This window comes from Gorilla gorilla, chromosome 11 (genome assembly GCF_029281585.2).
Source record: "Gorilla gorilla gorilla isolate KB3781 chromosome 11, NHGRI_mGorGor1-v2.1_pri, whole genome shotgun sequence".
In the NCBI taxonomy this organism is placed as follows: domain Eukaryota; kingdom Metazoa; phylum Chordata; class Mammalia; order Primates; family Hominidae; genus Gorilla; species Gorilla gorilla.
This window is the reverse complement of record NC_073235.2, coordinates 54,135,582-54,148,871: the sequence shown is the minus strand read 5'-3', so window position 1 is coordinate 54,148,871 and position 13,290 is coordinate 54,135,582. Positions and strand designations below refer to the sequence as shown.

General features: G+C 39.1%; 1 protein-coding gene across 1 annotated transcript in view; it reads left to right on the top strand.

Moving 5' to 3' along the window:
* NEB (nebulin) overlaps positions 1–13,290 on the top strand; it is a 236,003-nt gene that overhangs the window by 75,844 nt on the left and 146,869 nt on the right. The window contains exons 52-61 of the mRNA XM_031008470.3: positions 836–943; positions 1,283–1,594; positions 2,051–2,254; positions 2,530–2,634; positions 2,718–2,825; positions 4,737–5,048; positions 5,342–5,545; positions 6,018–6,122; positions 9,051–9,158; positions 11,419–11,730. Of these exons, the coding sequence (XP_030864330.3) occupies positions 836–943; positions 1,283–1,594; positions 2,051–2,254; positions 2,530–2,634; positions 2,718–2,825; positions 4,737–5,048; positions 5,342–5,545; positions 6,018–6,122; positions 9,051–9,158; positions 11,419–11,730 (1,878 nt within the window). The remainder of the gene's footprint in view (positions 1–835; positions 944–1,282; positions 1,595–2,050; positions 2,255–2,529; positions 2,635–2,717; positions 2,826–4,736; positions 5,049–5,341; positions 5,546–6,017; positions 6,123–9,050; positions 9,159–11,418; positions 11,731–13,290) is intronic.

Here is a 13,290-nt window from a genome sequence, read left to right as displayed (position 1 = left end):
TGGTGGACTCAGTATCTTACCTACAGATGTGGATCCTATTTTGGATGGTCCCATTTTGGGAGACAGACTATTTCACAATGCATCAGCTACATAGAAGAGATAACCCCTTAGGCATGATTTTTCCCCATTAGAAGAATTAGATGAAAAGCCGTAGCTCTTTTCTAACAAAAATTTCTAATGAAACAGTCCACGTGAATTGAAAAACAGCACCTCAGTAATAATCCATTTCATTTCTCTATTGTTTTACTTCTGCCTGATTCTTGCAGGTATAGACATGCACTGTATAACAACAGTTTGGCCAACAAAGGCACACATACAGGACGGTGGTCCCGTAACATAATCATACTGTATTTTTGCTGTATCTTTTCCATGTTTAGCTATATTTAGATAGACAAATATTAATACTTCCCATTGTGTTACAGTGGCCTGCACTAACATGCTCTACAGGTTTGTAGCCTAGGAGGAATAGGCTATACCATATAGCCTAGGTGTGTACTAGGCCGTACCATCTAGGATTGCATAAGTACACTCTGTGATGTTCCCACAAGGACAAAATCACCTAACAATACATTTCTCGGGATGTATCTTTGTCATTAACCAATGCATGACTGTATTTGGGAAGAGCTGACAATTTTGCTGATTTAGATAATTGAAGAGCTTTAAAGTTTAAAACAGGATCATTAGCAATCAGTGGGCATAATTTCTAATTACATTTGAGTATTTTAGGGCACAGATGCTATTCTCATGGACTCAAAATATTTAGCACATTTGATCATTATGCTATATTTGTCTATGGGGAACAGTATTTCCCAAAATGATCTTCATTTCTTAACAGAAACTCTACCGAATGGGTTATGAGGAGCTGAAGAGAAAAGGTTATGATCTTCCTGTTGATGCCATACCAATCAAAGCAGCAAAAGCCTCCCGGGAAATTGCCAGTGAAGTAAGATTTTATCCTCTGTTGATATTGATTTGATTGCAATTTATCACTTCAAAGCAGTCTCAATTTAATTTTAAATTGAACAAAATCTAAGGGGTAGCAAATTACAGTGGAATAAAATGATCCCATGCAGTGTGGGATAAGGACAAGATCAAGGATGCATTTATTATGTATGGAATTTCACAGCTGAATTTAGCCTTTAATCTTTCTTATCAAAAGACTGAAGTCTTTGGCTCTCTAGGCTTAGTAAAATATTTGGAGTTAATGCGCTTTGTAATTTGCCACAAAGATGGCAACAGAAGTAAATTTTGAAAGGAATGAGACACATTTTTTTTTCTCTAGTACAAGTACAAGGAAGGCTTTCGCAAGCAGCTCGGCCACCACATTGGAGCCCGGAACATTGAAGATGACCCCAAGATGATGTGGTCCATGCATGTGGCCAAGATCCAGAGTGACAGGGAGTACAAGAAGGACTTTGAGAAGTGGAAGACCAAGTTCAGCAGCCCAGTGGACATGCTGGGGGTGGTGTTGGCCAAGAAGTGCCAGACCTTAGTCAGCGACGTGGACTACAAGAACTACCTGCACCAGTGGACATGCCTGCCCGACCAGAGCGATGTCATCCATGCTCGGCAGGCCTATGACCTCCAGAGCGATGTGAGTCTAAGATTTTCCTTTGGCCAACAAAACATTATGTCTGCTTTTTAAAGTATCAGAGTCCCATAGTGAGCAGAGTTGAGTTTACACAATTACCCTGGACTAATGCCCAAGCGCATCTAGTCACCCAGACATCTGGAGGCACCATTATTCCACAAAGAAAGAGCCAGCAAAGCCCCATTGCTTTGGTGGAAGCCTCTAGATTGTCAAGCTAGACAATCAAAGGATTGAGTCCTTTCCTATGTGCTTCTGTTTAAAATGTTTTTCAAAATATGCTTTTAATCTGAATATTTTATTGATTCATAATTCATACCAAAAATTTAGAATTTTCTAATAATTCAAGTATTAAAAATATATAGAATATAATATGAACTTTTATTTAGGGGCAAATGATTTAATTATGACAAATTGTGATAAATGATTTAATTATGACAAATTTGTCACTTGCACTTTCAGAATTTGTACAAGTCAGACCTTCAGTGGCTAAAAGGCATTGGCTGGATGACTAGTGGTTCTCTCGAGGATGAGAAAAATAAACGAGCCACCCAGATTTTGAGTGACCATGTTTACCGTCAGCACCCAGATCAATTTAAGTTTTCCAGCCTTATGGATTCCATACCAATGGTTTTGGCAAAAAACAATGCTATTACCATGAATCATGTAAGTCCTATCTTTGTTTGAGGAGGTTGTTAATTTTTTTGTTTATGGAAACACTGAAGTCTGTTTGTATAAAAGAAAACTTATTTTTGATTCCTTTGCTTGGTACTAATGTGGTTTTAAAGTATTGTGCTTCTTATTGACACAAGACATTTAGACCTGAAAATGTCACAAATACCGATTCACTGAGCTGAATTTCTTGATTCTCATTAAAAATCAGACTGTCTGCATGTGTCTATTACTGGCCTATACCAGTCATGTTTTTCTGTTTCTCTTAGCGCCTCTATACAGAAGCTTGGGATAAAGATAAAACCACTGTCCACATTATGCCAGACACCCCTGAAGTTTTATTAGCTAAACAAAACAAAGCAAATTACAGTGAGGTAAGTAATATATTCATAGTGCATGATACATTTTCCTTACAATGCACTTTATAAATCCAACTTACTATTAATGTCTATTTTAGAAATTGTATAAGCTTGGCCTAGAAGAAGCCAAGAGGAAAGGTTATGATATGCGGGTAGATGCCATTCCTATCAAGGCAGCCAAGGCCTCCAGAGATATTGCAAGTGAAGTAAGTATACTTGGAAAGTTATTTGCCTTAGCTTTGGCTCAAAGATTTATTTCTCTCTCCTGGATTTATAGTGGCACAAGTAAGCCATGAGGTTAAAGCTGTTGCTAACAGTTTATTGTTTCGATGAATGGTTTAAAATAATGGTAATAGAGTTATCAACAGAAAGGCCAAATTCTAGTTATTGTTGAGTCCATAGCAACATGCATTTCAAAACATGTCCGTTTCCTGCTGAACAAAAGTATTAGATACTTGACTATAGTTCAGATAATTTTTTTGGCTTTTCCAATGATGTATCTCTCATATACAATTGAGCTTATTGTAGGGTTCCTTCAAAACCCAACCTATGCTGTATGAACCAATGAATCTACAAGGGCTGAATTATAGGACACATTATTCAAAGTTCAATGATTCCTGTGGAACATATGTTTGTTTCTATATCAGGTGGTGGGTTACAAATATTTGCTTTCTTTAAAAGATGGATTTGCTCACTGTCACAAGGACAGAAAATCAAACACTGCATGTTCTCACTCATAGGTGGGAATTGAACAATGAGAACACATGGACACAGGGTGGGGAACATCACACACTGGGGCCTGTCGTAGGATGAGGGGAGGGAGGAGGGATAGCATTAGGAGATATACCTAACGTAAATGATCAGTTAATGGGTGCAGCACACCAACATGGCACGTATATACATATGTAACAAACCTGCACGTTGTGCACATGTACCCTAGAACTTAAAGTATAATAAATAAAAAAAAAGGATTTGCTCACATTTCTAAAAATTTTTATCTTTCCATTTCTTTTGTCTATGAATAAAAAAAACCTCTAGATTTTTTTCTTTATTTCCAAAATATGGGAAGTAATCATAATTTAAGAATAAATGACAATCACAGAAGGGTTAAATACCATATAATGAAATACCTACCTGTCATTAAAAATCATGTGTATAGGTCAGGCACCATGGCTCACACCTGTAATCCCAGTGCTTTGGGAGGTCAAGGCGGGAGGATCACTTAAGGGCAGGAGTTTGAGACCAGCCTGGTCAACATAGCAAGGCACTATCTCTACAAAAAACTTAAAAATTAGCCAGGTGTGATGGCGCATGCCTGTAGTGCTAGCTACTCAGAAGCTGAGGTGGGAGGATCACTTCAGCCCAAGAGTTGGAGGTTGCAGTGAGACATGATTGTACCACTGCACTCCAACCTGGGCAACAGAGAGAGATGCTTTCTAAAAAACAAAACAAAACAAAACAAACAGTCATGTGTGCAAAGACTATTTAATGACACATAGAAATGCTTATATAATAATTGAAAGGAGCCGGCACAAACCCATCTACAGTATGACTTCTAATTATATTCTCACACACGAATCATAACAAATTATTTTAGTGGCAGAATTACATCTTAATTTTTCTTTTTTTTCTGTGTGTATAAATATACAGACATTCTTTGCAGGCAGAGATAATTCTTATTGAATCTACGGTGCTTATCTAGAATTGTGCCTGACACATAGTAGATACTCAATGAAATTTTGGATCATTGAGCATATAAAACCCATGCAGGAGAATTTCATTTTTATTGTCATTGTCATTGCAGCATAATCTCCTGAAATTTATACATGTAAAAATTAAATATTTTAAAAACAAATTCTAAATTCTAACAGAATGACTTTCACATTAAAGAATGTATTAAAGTAATGCCTATCTATATGGTATATATTTTATATAAGATATATATTTCATATGTGATGATATGTGCTATATTTATTTTCTAAATTGTTTCTACATCTATCATATAATTTACATATTCAGGGAAAAATTTTTTTTTAATACATAGAGCAAGTTAGGCTTAGTGATTGCTTTTTACTAAAAGTTAAAACAGATGACTATCTGTCTTTTTCTTCTTTTAGTTCAAGTACAAAGAAGGCTATCGTAAGCAGCTCGGCCACCACATTGGTGCCCGAGCTATACGTGATGACCCCAAGATGATGTGGTCCATGCACGTGGCCAAGATCCAGAGTGACAGGGAGTACAAGAAGGACTTTGAGACGTGGAAGACCAAGTTCAGCAGCCCAGTAGACATGCTGGGGGTGGTGCTGGCCAAGAAGTGCCAGACCTTAGTCAGCGATGTGGACTACAAGAACTACCTGCACCAGTGGACATGCCTGCCTGACCAGAGCGACGTCATCCATGCTCGGCAGGCCTATGACCTCCAGAGCGATGTGAGTACTGAGAGTCATAATAACGTGCAGAGGTGGGAAATTATTTAACACCCCTTGGAGAAAATGGCAATATATGGCACAAGCTCACCAGCCCCTGCAGGAGGCAAATAGCATGCCTTTATCGACAGGAATTTTAATCCTTTAACCCTTCAGACCAAAGAGGAATATTGTGTGATACCTGGCCCGTCCACCAAACTAAATTTTGAGAGTGCTTTTACTTGATCTCTTATCCTTCAGATGAAAATGCATTGCTGATACAGAGATAAATATTTATTGGCTATTTGTGTCAACAGAATATGTACAAGTCTGATCTCCAGTGGATGAGAGGCATCGGCTGGGTGCCCATTGGCTCTTTGGATGTGGAAAAATGCAAAAGGGCAACTGAAATTTTGAGTGATAAAATCTATCGCCAGCCTCCAGACAGATTCAAATTTACCAGTGTGACTGACTCTCTGGAACAAGTGTTGGCCAAAAATAATGCCATCACTATGAACAAGGTGAGACTTCAAAATTAAGAATCAAAGTGGGGCTCCTAAAGCTGAATCAACAAAAAAGAAACATTAATGAGGAAAGAAAGAACATTGAGTAATAAAAGGCATCTATCTATCTGTCTATGTATCTATTGGCTTCTCATCTATCTATTAATGACTGATATGTATCATGTATATTTTGATATTTAGTCATTGTTTCATGATTTTGATAAAGTAGCATATTTTATCAAAAAATAGTCTGAATAAAATATGCTTATTCTCATTTTCCTTTTGTTAACATACATTTCAGATTATTAGAAGGCATTTATAAATACACATTCCATTATGAACTTGTTACCTGAAGATGTGCATAAAACACATAATGTGTATAAAACACATAACCTTTTCTTTTTTTTTATAAAGTTTTTGTGGCCCTAAAATTCCTATTAACTATACACAGAACTTTTTTCCTGATGAATTTGTGTATTTTTTTTGATAGCGTTTATACACAGAAGCCTGGGACAAAGACAAGGCTCAGATCCACATAATGCCAGACACACCAGAAATTATGTTGGCAAGAATGAACAAAATCAACTACAGTGAGGTGAGAGCAGATTCTTTGACATTTGCACACTGCTGCTTATTTCAGTTGATCTACTCTATGAGGACATGATACCAAATGACAGCTTTAGAAAGAATCTTTTTCATGCTTCATGTGAATAACAACTCTTGCATTTCTCAATCACCATCATAAATGTCAAACTTTATGCAATATGAATTATCATTTAGGAAATACAAATGACATGAACTAATTATTTAAGCTGTAACCATGAGATTATGTAGAACATTTTCTTTTATTATTTTTTTGAAGTTAGGATATTAGCAATTGACCTATACATGTATCTCCCCTTTATGCTAAAGCATAACTGTAGTAAATATATTTTCCATATATTGTTCCTAAGTGTGGTTTAGGATCCAAATTTAAGATTTTTAGTATATAAGATTAAAGGCAAGAACTAAAATCCACAGTACTACCAGGTAACCCACACACACACACACACAGAGAGAGAAATATCTGTCAGTGTAAATATTAGCAAGCCCATTTCCTTTCACTTTCAGTGTGCACAGGGCCACGTGCCATCATTCCAGAATCATAGAGGCTTAGGCAGAGAGTCAAGCCTCCACTCTAGTGCAAAGGGACCCCTCCCCACAAATAGGTTTTTGACCTGCCTTTGCTTAAGGGTTCCCAGTGACAAGGAGCTGATCTCATAAATCAGTCCATTCGTTCTGGAAAATTTATGAGAAAGCTTCTGATGTATTGAGTCACAACATTTCTCTCTGTAAACTCACATAGTCCTCTGAAGCTGCACAGAACAAATCTGTGCCAACCCCCAGAGATGGAGAGCAGCCCCAGGGTGCCTCCCCTGCCACCTTCACCCCAGGTTCACCTTCAAATCCAATATCCCAAGCTGCTGGGCATTCCTCACATGACATCACTAGTAAAATGTGACTCTCAGAACTGAGCAAAATACTATGAGTGGGGAATGACTGATGTAGAATACACTTAACTATCGTATTTCCTCTTCTGGACATTTGACATCTATTCTGCATCCTGTGCTCCCAGGATGCATTGGCAGCTGTCACTGCTGGTGCACGCAGAACTTGAGACCAACTTAAACTCGAAGACATCTTCTGTGGACTAAAGCTAGGTTTCTTCCATCCTGCATTTATGCGTTTGGTAATTTATCTCTGTTCAAAGATTGGCATTTATCTCTGTAATTTCTTCTTCTTAGACTGAGCCTGTGGGTATAAGCCTGTGGAGATTTTTGTGAATCTAAGATTCTGTCAGCTGATGTGTTAGTTATTTCACCTGGCTTTGTGCCACCAGCAAGGAAAATATTGTTTATTTGGCAGCATAAATCAACACACAGAGCATAATTTAGAGAATTTAGATGGAATTGCCACCATCTTAAGTAATTTTATTTTGGAAGTGAGACTGTAATTTTAGTGCTTGTATAGCTAGCTTTTAATTGTCACCAAAAACTAAAAACATCAAGTCTTACTCCCCAGTCAGAAAGGACTGAATTATTAGCCAAACCTATAATATAGGTCCTGTTACAGGAAACCATGCATTACATGTGCAAGAATTTCAGGAAACAAAGGGCCCCCCCTGTGTCTAGCCAGTCAGCATTTCTGGATTTCTCAACTCTGTCTTTGCTGAAAAAGCTCAGAGATGTGTTAGTGCGGCTACTCGGCTGCCAGTCCCAGGAGGCCCAGGTGCCCTTCCCCATTTTGCCCGCAACCCCCAATTCCACCCACCCGGACTGGGACGCTGCCATGGGCGCTCCCCTCTGATGTTAAAAAGAAGAGAACTTTTTGGCTGCTTTCCTATTTTCTGTAGAATTAAACACCAACTTCTTAGAATGAGACGTTCACAGTCCAACTCTGGGCTATTCTCAGCCCTCTCCTGTGACTCCTCCCTGGGGCCTCACCCACTTCCTTCAACACCCCTCCGCTTCCCCTCCACAGTGGTGCCTTGATTCACGTGATTTCCTCTGCCCTTGATGCCACCTTAGTCTACTGAAACTCTGCTCAAAGTCTGACTCAAAGGTCACCCCATCTTCAAGAACTTCCCTGATTCTCAGTTCAGAATAAATGACTCCTTCCTGGAGCTCTTCATTATTAGTGTGGTTTGACTTTTCAGCAGTTGCTTCCACAGGTTATCAGTCTCTCCATCAGTTCTCCCAGGAACCTTTAGGTTGATAGGGGTCTCAACCTCATCTTTGATTCCCAAGTACCCCGCACAGTCAGAGACACAGGGTCAGGGCAGAATAAATGTGAGTTGAATTGATTGCCATGAACAACAGTTAAGCCTTTCCCTCCCACCCACATTTTACCATGCTAGAACTATGAGTTTCAGCTTAATTTTTCCTGTAATTTTTAAACTGGATTTATTGTTTTAACTAAAATTTTTTAAAACAACCTGTAATATGTATATATACTTAATTCAACATAATTTTTAAAGTAAAAAATGAAGGTGCATTGGTCTTTATTGGTATCTTTTTTTTGTTTTGTTTTGTTTTTTGAGATGGAGTTTCACTCTTGTTGCCCAGGCTGGAGTGCATTGGCACAATCTCAGCTCACTGCAACTTCCGCCTCCCAGGTTCAAGTAATTCTCCTGCCTCAGTCTCCCAAGTAACTGGGATTGCAGGCATGCACCACAACACCCAGCTAATTTTTTTTTATATTTAGTAGAGATGGGGTTTCACCATGTTGGACAGGCTGGTCTCGAACTCCTGACCTCAGGTGATCCACCCGCCTCTGCCTCCCAAAGTGCTGGGATTACAGGTGTGAGCCACCGCACTCAGCCTCATTTTTGAGTCTTCACTTCAACAAACATGCAGAAGGCTTAGAACTCTCAAAAGTAAGATTATTATAGGCACTGTCTGTGGAGAACTTAGTGAATTGTCTTAGTCCTCTGTCAGTTTTTAGATATAAATGTCAGCATCTGATTTTTTTCCCCCAAATTTAGAGTCTGTACAAACTCGCTAATGAAGAAGCAAAGAAGAAAGGCTATGACTTGCGAAGCGACGCCATCCCCATCGTGGCGGCCAAGGCCTCCAGGGACATCATCAGTGACGTGAGTTGTCAATTCCATTCTGAGTATGTGATCAATCTAATGTGGCATTTTCACTGAACTAAATCTTAGAAAAGAACTTTTCCTGGACCTTTGAAAATATATCCTGATATATTTGTGTGGGATTTTTCAAAACCTCAGTTTTAAAGGAAATGAAAATCTTGATGTTTATAAGAGGGATCTGTAACCTACAGGACACAGCATCTTCTGTGAAAACTGGTCATCCAAGAATAGAGAAAGATTCATTCATGTGGACACTGTTAGAGTGAAGCTGCAGGCTTGGAGATGCTTATGTAAGAATTATCACCGGCTTATAGAAAAGCTTATAGAAGATATAACTCATAAACTTAGGTTCTGCCAGTGAGATTCAGGGCCTGGCTTTATGTAACATTTGAATAGATAGTATTTTAAAACACATGTGGCACTTGCTATTGAAATTTGCCCTTATGAAAAGAAGGCAGTTGATCAGTACCAGAGGTGACTGCTGACCTAAGGTCACACTCTTTTTTTTTTTTTTTTTTTTTTTGAGGCAGAGTTTTGCTCTTGTTGCCCAGGCTGGAGTGCAATGGCCTGATCTCAGCTCACTGCAACCTCTGCCCCCTGGGGTCAAGCGATTCTCCTGCCTCAGCCTCCCGAGTAGCTGGGATTACAGGCACTCACCACCACGCCCATAATTTTTTGTATTTTTAGTAGAGATGGGTTTTCACCATGTTGGCCAGGCTGGTCCCAAATTCTTGACCTCAGGTGATCCACTTGCCTCAGGCTCCCGAAGTGCTGGTTTTACAAGCGTGAGGTCACACTCTTAGCAATAGCTCCTAGCCATTTAGCGTGTCTCCCAGAGTAAAACTGTCATCCTTTTCTGGTGCCTCAGGGATTCTTGAGGAACAAATGACTGCTCTAAAAATCAAGGCCCACTTGCTGTCCTTTATATTGGAATCTTATGTTAGTGACTCAACTTTATGTATGTTGGACCCTCCCAGCAAATGGACTTATGCCAATAATAATAAATAATGACATAATAATAACCAAGAAGTATTGAGAACTCTTTGCTAAGACCTTTATATGCATTGTCTCACTTACTCTTCATAATTGCCCTAGGATGTAGATATTATCATTATCCCCATTTTGTGGATTGTTTAAGCAACTTGCCTAAAATCAAACTCCTAGTGAGTGGGGGAGTCGAGACTCTGAACAATCTCATTCCTTTCCACTGTACCATATTGTCTCTTGCTGACTCACCTACACTTTCTCGGTCAGTTGTCTTTGAGACTAGAAGCATGTATTTTGGATAACTGGCTTAGATTCCAGAATGAAGTCATTGGACATGAATAATAAAAACATTGTTGGTACATGTGAGGCTAGAACCCATGACCTTATTAAGAGCATAATCTAACCAGTTGGGTTGCTATGTCAGTTTTACAACTACAATCAGTTTTCAAAATGATGCCAAAAGCTTGCCACTGCCATTGAATGCATGAATCTAGTAAAATAATAATAATAATAATAAATTATCCTCTGTTGCTACTACAGGTGATCCTTACAGGAATCAGTCACTCATTTTACTGTTTATTTTTTTATTTTATTTTATTTTTTTTGAGATGGAGTCTTGCTCTGTCACCCAGGCTGGAGTGCAGTGGTGTAATCTTGGGTCACTGCAAGCTCTGCCTCCTGGGTTCATGCTATTCTCCTGCCTCAGCCTCCCAAGTAGCTGGGACTACAGGCGCCCGCCACCACGCCCGGCTAATTTTTTGTATTTTTAGTAGAGACGAGGTTTCACTGTATTAGCCAGAATGGTCTTGATCTCCTGACCACCTGCCTTGGCCTCCCAAAGTGCTGGGATTACAGGCATGAGCCACCATGCCCGGCCTCATTTTACTGTTTATCAAAGACACCATTCTACCAAGTGCACCCTCTTCCTGACATGCTTTTAGTGTATAGAATCCAATTCTACAGGTTCCCTGGTTCAAATGTTCTCTCCCTGACTTCCACAGGTGACCTTTTCCCCACATATGCACTTCTTGTTTTCAGAGGTATCCCTTAGTACCAGGCTGTAGGTGATTTGGGATATACACTACAATTACATGAATTCCATCTATTTTTCTACCTCTGTAAAGGCTTCCAGGATGAAAGCCAGAATACTGGCTTGAGTTAGTACTTGTTAACAAAAGTCAGTTGAAGTATGATGTAAGCAAGTTGATTTTGCACAGACTTGTGGCCTCTAAGGGGTTACAATAAAAACCTGATTTGTGCATTTTCATTTTAGTACAAATATAAAGATGGTTACCGCAAGCAACTTGGCCACCATATTGGAGCCCGGAACATTGAAGATGACCCCAAGATGATGTGGTCCATGCACGTAGCCAAGATCCAGAGTGACAGGGAGTACAAAAAGGACTTTGAGAAGTGGAAGACCAAGTTCAGCAGCCCAGTGGACATGCTGGGGGTGGTGCTGGCCAAGAAGTGCCAGACCTTAGTCAGTGACGTGGACTATAAGAACTACCTGCACGAGTGGACATGCCTGCCTGACCAGAGTGATGTCATCCATGCTCGGCAGGCCTATGACCTGCAGAGTGACGTGAGTACAGCATCTATAAATGGAGCTGTGCATAGAAATAATTTAAACTATGTGAAAATTATCCTTTATATACAATCCATTGACTTACTCAAGTTAAGATTGATTGGTCCATGAATAAGATTTAAATCAGAATACAATTTTATTGCTTTATTATGAATACACTAATAGACTTCATAAGAAAGTAAAATTTACAAAGTGGACTTGGTCTTATAGATACAAAATGGGAATTAGGTAACATTAGAATTCAGAGTCCACTAGAGGGAGACATTTATTCTTTTAAGGAAGGAAGAAACGTTTTTACTTTAAAAAGAAATTACTGTGGAATTTGTTTTTGGCTTCTTTGCAAACCAAACAATTATTGAATTCTAATGCCTACTGCAACACTAAATATTATGCTTATGGAATAAAAGAAGTCTCTGTGTCTGTACACTACCGGACTGTTTCACAGACACTTCCTCTTAGCCTGGCTGTCTATGGAGGAGCCACATGGTAATGACAGAGCCTACTACCTATTGGAAGCAGATACACTATCTCAAATCTGGATATGAGAGGCACATTTCCTGCACTATGTATTTTATAAACTTTGAAGGAATTAAAGCACTAGCAAGTTTTGGAGACTAAAACTAATTTGTAATAATTATACATTAATTGGTTGTTCCTAAAAACTTACAGCCTACCTGAGAAAACTCCCATGTCTGTTCTGTAGCTTCTGACATACAGAACCCTGTGTTTTGCAATTCTTTCCAAAAAGAAAGGTTTTGCCTGCAAAGAAAAGATAGTTTAAAAGGGTTGATATCACCCATACAACGACAACATTGACAGATTGCTTACCATCTGTCTATTTGTTGGGTACCTTCTCTGGATTACCTTCCTCACCCTGTGATATGACCTTCATAATGTGGGAAGTATTTGAAAGTTAAAAAGCATTCCGGAGGTATAAACTGTTATTGTTTTCATTCTTTTTTTTTTTTTTTTGAGACAGAGTCTCCCTCTGTCGCCCAGGCTGGAGTGCAGTGGCGCGATCTCAGATTACTGCAACCTTCGCCTCCCGGGTTCAAGTGATTCTCATGCTTCAGCCTCCCTGCAGCTGGAATTACAGGCTGCTGCCTTCCTGCCCCACTAATTTTTTGTATTTTTAGTGGAGATGGGGTTTTGCCATATTGGCCAGGCTGGTCTCCAACTCCTGACCTCAGGTGATCTGCACCCGTCAGCATCCCAAAGTGCTGGAATTACAGGCATGGGCCCCCGCACCTGTCCTGTTTTCATTCTTGCTATTGTTATTTGTGGGGCAATAACTAGTCAGCACAGGCTAATTCTAATAGTTTTTTTTTTTTTTGTCTAGACTACAAAATACAAGTTTTTTTATTTTCTACTTAGTTTCTGTGACAGGTGAAATCTTTCCAATGAGCCAAACAAAGATTCAAAACTATGATTGTGAAGCAGTTGTGAATATTTAATGGGCATATACAAACCTTCAGCAAAAAAAAAAATTTTTCAATAAAGTGAGAAAAATATGGCAATATGATTTTATATAGGTGTCTGTGCTTCCATCCTTAGGAC